Raw genomic sequence first — 5,193 nt, 5'->3', positions numbered from 1 at the left:
GTGTGTGTGTGTGTGTGTGTGTGTGTGTGTGTGTGTGTGTGTGTGTGTGTGTGTGTTACAGGTACGACACATTGCCGATGATCCTCCCTGCAGGTGTACTACTAAGTTCTGCGTGGAGAGACAGTCGCAGGGTCGATACCGAGTCGGGGAGAAGATGCTCTTTATACGAGTGAGTGTGAAACTTTTTATATTTCACAGCAAAAATATTTAATTACAGTTTTATAAAGCTGTGAGTCTTTAAAACATCTCATTACTTCTGTATTTTTTTTACACTATATTGATCCCCTGGTGGGGAAATTAAGTCTCTGCATTTTACCCATCGCACATGTGAGCACACATGTGGAGCAGTGGGCTGCCAATTACAGCGCCCGGGGAGCAGCTGGGGGGTTGGGGGCCTTGCTCAAGGGCCCAAGGTGGGGCTGGTTGGTCTGCGGGGAGTCGAGCCGGCGACCTTCTGACTCGGCTTCTCTACCCTCTGCGCTCTCTTGTTCTTGCCTCACCGACACTGTGAGGCTAGGTGAGGTGGAGGGCTGCAGTTTTTAATTTTTACTTTGTTTATCAGGTAGAATCTTATTGTTTCAGCTTTGTAGGAGGATTTTGTGCCCATTTTTTTCAAACTCCAGATTCCAAAGTCCTTGTTGTGATTCTCCTCTTCGTGCAGGTCAAAGGTCACCCTCAGTCTGTGAAGTCTTGCTGTTGTAAATAATGCAGAATGATGGTGTGTTGCTGAAACAACCACAGACCTCCTGATAAAAACAGTATGAGCCAGTGTTAGTAGCAATTTATATGTAAATACACTTCACATATGTATATAACAATGCTCCCCTGTATCATCACAGACTCTTGCTTTTGGTCCTTTTTACTAAATATTTCTCGTCTCAAAACTTGACGTTCCTCCCAAAACCAGCTGGAACATGAACTCAGCTGACTCCCCCTGCGTGCTAAGGTCCATCTGAAATGTAGAGCGATGCCACGTTTCTGCACAAAGTTGATCAGCAGCTTTCAACCTGTATAACAAAGTTTAGATTACATTTCTGCACGCAGTGGCAGACTGTGCGGAGTCAAAGTAAATTCTGAAAACCATGATATGGTCTCTGGTGCCTGAGGGTTCGAAGGTCATGTGCATCCGGCAGTGGTTCCTGGCTTTCTGGGATTCCCCAAGACTTCCTGAATATTTTTACTGTTTTAAAAGTAGATTTCTTTTTGTTCTCTGAGCTGTTTTGAGGCTCTGGTTTTGTAATTCCAAGACTGCAGGTCTGAGGCCAGGTTGTGTTAAAAAAATCAGTTGTTGAATTATTTTATACAAGTTAGCTTTCTGTACCATCCTCTGAAGACGGGAGCAGCTGAAAGAACATCGAGCTGTTTCCAGGTTTGCTGGAACTTAGACACAGTTTAGGTAAAAGTGGTGAAAATCTGTGCATTTTAGAGGTTTTCCTTTAAAACACACATACTTTAGTAAAAAAAAAGTTTTTTTATGTCTGGAGAGAACTGTAGTTGTGAGCTTCTCTTTCAGAGGTGATGGTATTCTGACAATGTCAACTTTCTTCCAGTTGTGTTTCACTGGCCGTGTGGAGAAATAAACTCACTCTTTCCTGTATGATCTGATCACAAAACTATTACTTGAGAAAAAAACTCTCCCCTCATCCAGACCTTCAATTATTCCTTAGAGGAATGCACATTTCTCACCACTTTTCATGGTTCAGACTAAAATTAACTTTTAATGAGAAATGACGGCGTTGTAGCCGTTATGATAAAATGTTAAATAGTGCAATCCTCGTGCATTACCACATTTTATGTTGTGAATGACTCTTAGCTACTACCACATCAAGCTTTAGCTCAATATTTATGAATCTGACTGAATTTTAATCATCTTTGTGTTGACTAAGATCATTTAGCTATAGTGGCTGTATTGAATTGGACTGATTTCAAAAGGTTAACAGTTGTACAAGAACATCCAGCCGTTACTTTTTGAAAGTTTCATTAACATCCATGCAGTGATTAGTAGGATATTTTGCTAACAGACAAWAGGAGTTGACTCCAAATGGTTAATTGCAAAAGTTAAAACAAAGATCCCACACAATCTGTTAGCCCTCAGAATATGTATTAGGCATCAGTCTCAGCTACTACCTCACCAAATTATAGATCAACTTCTGAAAACTTGACTGAGTTATACCTCATTTTAATGTTTTTCTAAGTCAGTTGGTTGTTGCAGCCATTTTGAATTAGACCACTCCAAAAGTTGACCATTTGTAGATGTAGATTCGGTTATTGTTTTGTGCAATATCTGTTTAAATACAGCCAGTGGTTCATGAGATGTTTTGCTAACAGACACACAAATTAAGCATACTCAGACACAGACACAGGCAATTACATAATTAACCACAAACCAAACAAAGGCGTGATTTAAAACTGTTTTAAACATTTAAATCCAGATTTTGTTATTTTAAAGTATAATAAAGCCTTTCGGCGGTGGGTGATGATGAAATCGACGTGAGAATCTCGAGGAATCGTTCCTCAGCTGTCTCTGCGTGGAGAAATGACTGATGGGTGAGACGGGTCTCCCTGGAAAACCGGTTACTGGGCAACCAGAATTCACACCTCCAGGAATGTGAGTCAAGCTGGTGGCATGTTGAAGGTCTGCAGGCGTGCAATGAGAGCCCACCCCTGGACCCCCCCTGCTGGCTGCTAATGTTACTGCAACTACTAACATCAATCATAATTAATCTGAATCAATACCAGATACAGCAGGGGAAAAACAGTTTTGTGTTACAGGTGAGAATAAAAAGATGTGTTTTTACATCAGCATGAAGGAAGGAATCAGGTGCTGTGATTCATCGATGCTTTTTCCAGCTTCAGTCTTCTTTGTGTTGCTCAGCAACCAAGGACAAATGATGAGAGGCTGAAAGTGTTGGTCCAGCTCAGTCTGTTACACAACATGCACTCCTCAGAGATTTTATATTTACTAACATGTAAATGAGCTGAAAATGGCTTCAAATGGTGCTGTTTTACTAAAAAGAATACAACTAAAATTTGGACAACGCAACAAAGCAGACTCTTCTATGAAGGACGGGCATTCAGTGTCATATTCAAACTAAGCTATAAAAACAGTATTGTAGCAGACACCCTGTTCTTGACAAAGCTCAGTGCAGCCTCGACGGGTGATTTTAAGCTTTTTCATTTTCATCTGGTGACCAAATCACCAGGATCCTCACCATTACAATCACAGTGAAAACTAAAACAAACATGTATACAAACATTAAAATAAGAACATGGGCTCTTAAACAAGTGAAATAAAGCGTACCTCACTGCTTTCACCAGGGGAACGCAAAGCATAAGATTGTTTCTTTGACACAGCAAACGTTTCAAGTCCTGTTGTCAGTTGCTTTCCAGCCATTCATTGTTAGAACTAATTACTGCCAGCTTTTATAAGGCCAGCCCATCTTAGCTATGGCATCCCATGAGGTACACACAAAAATAAACTCATTGAAAATACAATTATTAAATCAAAACAAAAACATTTAACAACCAACACAATGTACATCAAAACTGACAAGCATCTATAAACAATCCACATAATATAAATTTCTATTTAAATAATTTACCGTCAGTTACAAGTATTAATACACAAAAAAATTCGGGTGTGACTGATCACAGCTATAAGATTTAAAACAAATATAAATAAGCAGAGTTGTAATGTAACTAAGTACAAATACTTTGTTACTGAACTTAAGTAGAAATTTTGGTTATGTGTATCTTACTTGAGTAATTATTTTTCAGCATACTTTTTACTTTTACTCATTACATTTTTACACAATTATCTGTACTTTTTACACCTTACATTATTTTTAAAAAGCTAAGAAGTAGAACGTCGTTTACTCCTGTTTCATTTCGGCTTGTTATTGTTTAAAAAATATTATCCTGATAAACTGTGCCTCCTGGATCGAGTGAATTTAATTGTGGTTGAATGAGAAGTATAAATATATATTATTCTGATACTGTATTTAGTTTGGATATAACTAATCATGTCTTTAGAAAAAAATATTTTTTGAACAGGTCCCCTCTCAATAAATGTATTTAGAAAATCTGGCCACTCATTTTTACTCAATACTTTTACATTTATTACTTAAGTACATTTTATGTCAGAAATTTACTTTTGATACTTAAGTACAAAATAAATCAGATATTTTAAGACTTTTACTCAAGTAATATTCTTAGAGGAGACTTTAACTTTTACCAAAGTAATTTTATGATAAGATACTTGTACTTTTACTCAAGTATTACTTTAAGGTACTTTATACAAGACTGTAAATAAGTAATTTTGTTTTGTCTCCCAGTCTGCTGTCATTACTGTGAGGACGCTTTAATTAAAACTGCTCCCACTGACGAGACATGGACAGAGTGAAGACAGCCGGACCCTGTGGGACGACGTCCTGCAGGAACCTGTTCGTCCGGAGCGAGGCTGACCTTCTCTGCTCCTGGAGTAAATGAGCTGCTTGTAACAGGAGCACCATCAGTGTTTGTGATAAGAGCTCAGCCTCGGGGTCCACTGTGCTCCTATGGGCTCCTGAGCAGAGACTGTGGGTCTGGTCCCCAAGCAGTGGGACTGAAACAGCCCCCGCATCACACAGGTGCATTAAAGGCACAGTAACACGGCCCGAGGCTCAGTGCCGCTGATTGGAAGTGCTGCCCTGTAGATTGATTCTTAGAAGAGGCTTATAAATGTTGCATGTTAGAACCCTGAAGGCCTCGCATCTCATACTGGGAGTGACAATGTCATTTATCCTCTCCATCAAATCCTCCGGTTTACTATGAGTCACACGCTCACCGTTTATCCGTTTTAGAGACAAATGCATCATAGTAAATTTCTCCACAAGCACCCGTTTATTGAGTCTCCGTTGGAAAAGTGGAGGTCGGCGAGCGAGCTCCGCCTCTGCCGATGTGTTAATGAGGAGAGGGGCGGCAGTAAAACAAACCTCCACGGAGAAAGCAGACGTGGTTTATGAGTGCGGCCTCCCGGGAGCGCGAGTGTTTGATCATCCAGTGCAGCAGCACATTTTATATTTCGCCTTGTTAAAGGGGTGACGTTGCCATGGCAGCCAAGCATGGGAATGTGCCCTTATATGGCAGGTGTCATCGTTTTGAAAACAGGCTTTAAAAGGTGGTGGTGGTGGTGGTGGTGGGGGGGTCTTATAG

The 5,193-nt window shown here is 40.1% G+C and overlaps 1 protein-coding gene across 4 annotated transcripts in view; it reads left to right on the top strand.

Moving 5' to 3' along the window:
- The window catches only part of gas2a (growth arrest-specific 2a), a 28,076-nt gene that overhangs the window by 20,416 nt on the left and 2,467 nt on the right, over positions 1–5,193 (top strand). For all 4 annotated transcript variants that reach the window (XM_014013592.1, XM_014013595.1, XM_014013591.1 and 1 more), the window contains one exon: positions 62–169. In XM_014013592.1, the coding sequence (XP_013869046.1) occupies positions 62–169 (108 nt within the window). The remainder of the gene's footprint in view (positions 1–61; positions 170–5,193) is intronic.

The sequence above is a fragment of the Austrofundulus limnaeus genome, unplaced genomic scaffold (genome assembly GCF_001266775.1).
Source record: "Austrofundulus limnaeus strain Quisiro unplaced genomic scaffold, Austrofundulus_limnaeus-1.0 Scaffold104, whole genome shotgun sequence".
In the NCBI taxonomy this organism is placed as follows: Eukaryota; Metazoa; Chordata; class Actinopteri; order Cyprinodontiformes; family Rivulidae; genus Austrofundulus; species Austrofundulus limnaeus.
Note: the sequence above shows the minus strand (reverse complement) of the source record. Positions and strands in the feature narration are given on the sequence as shown.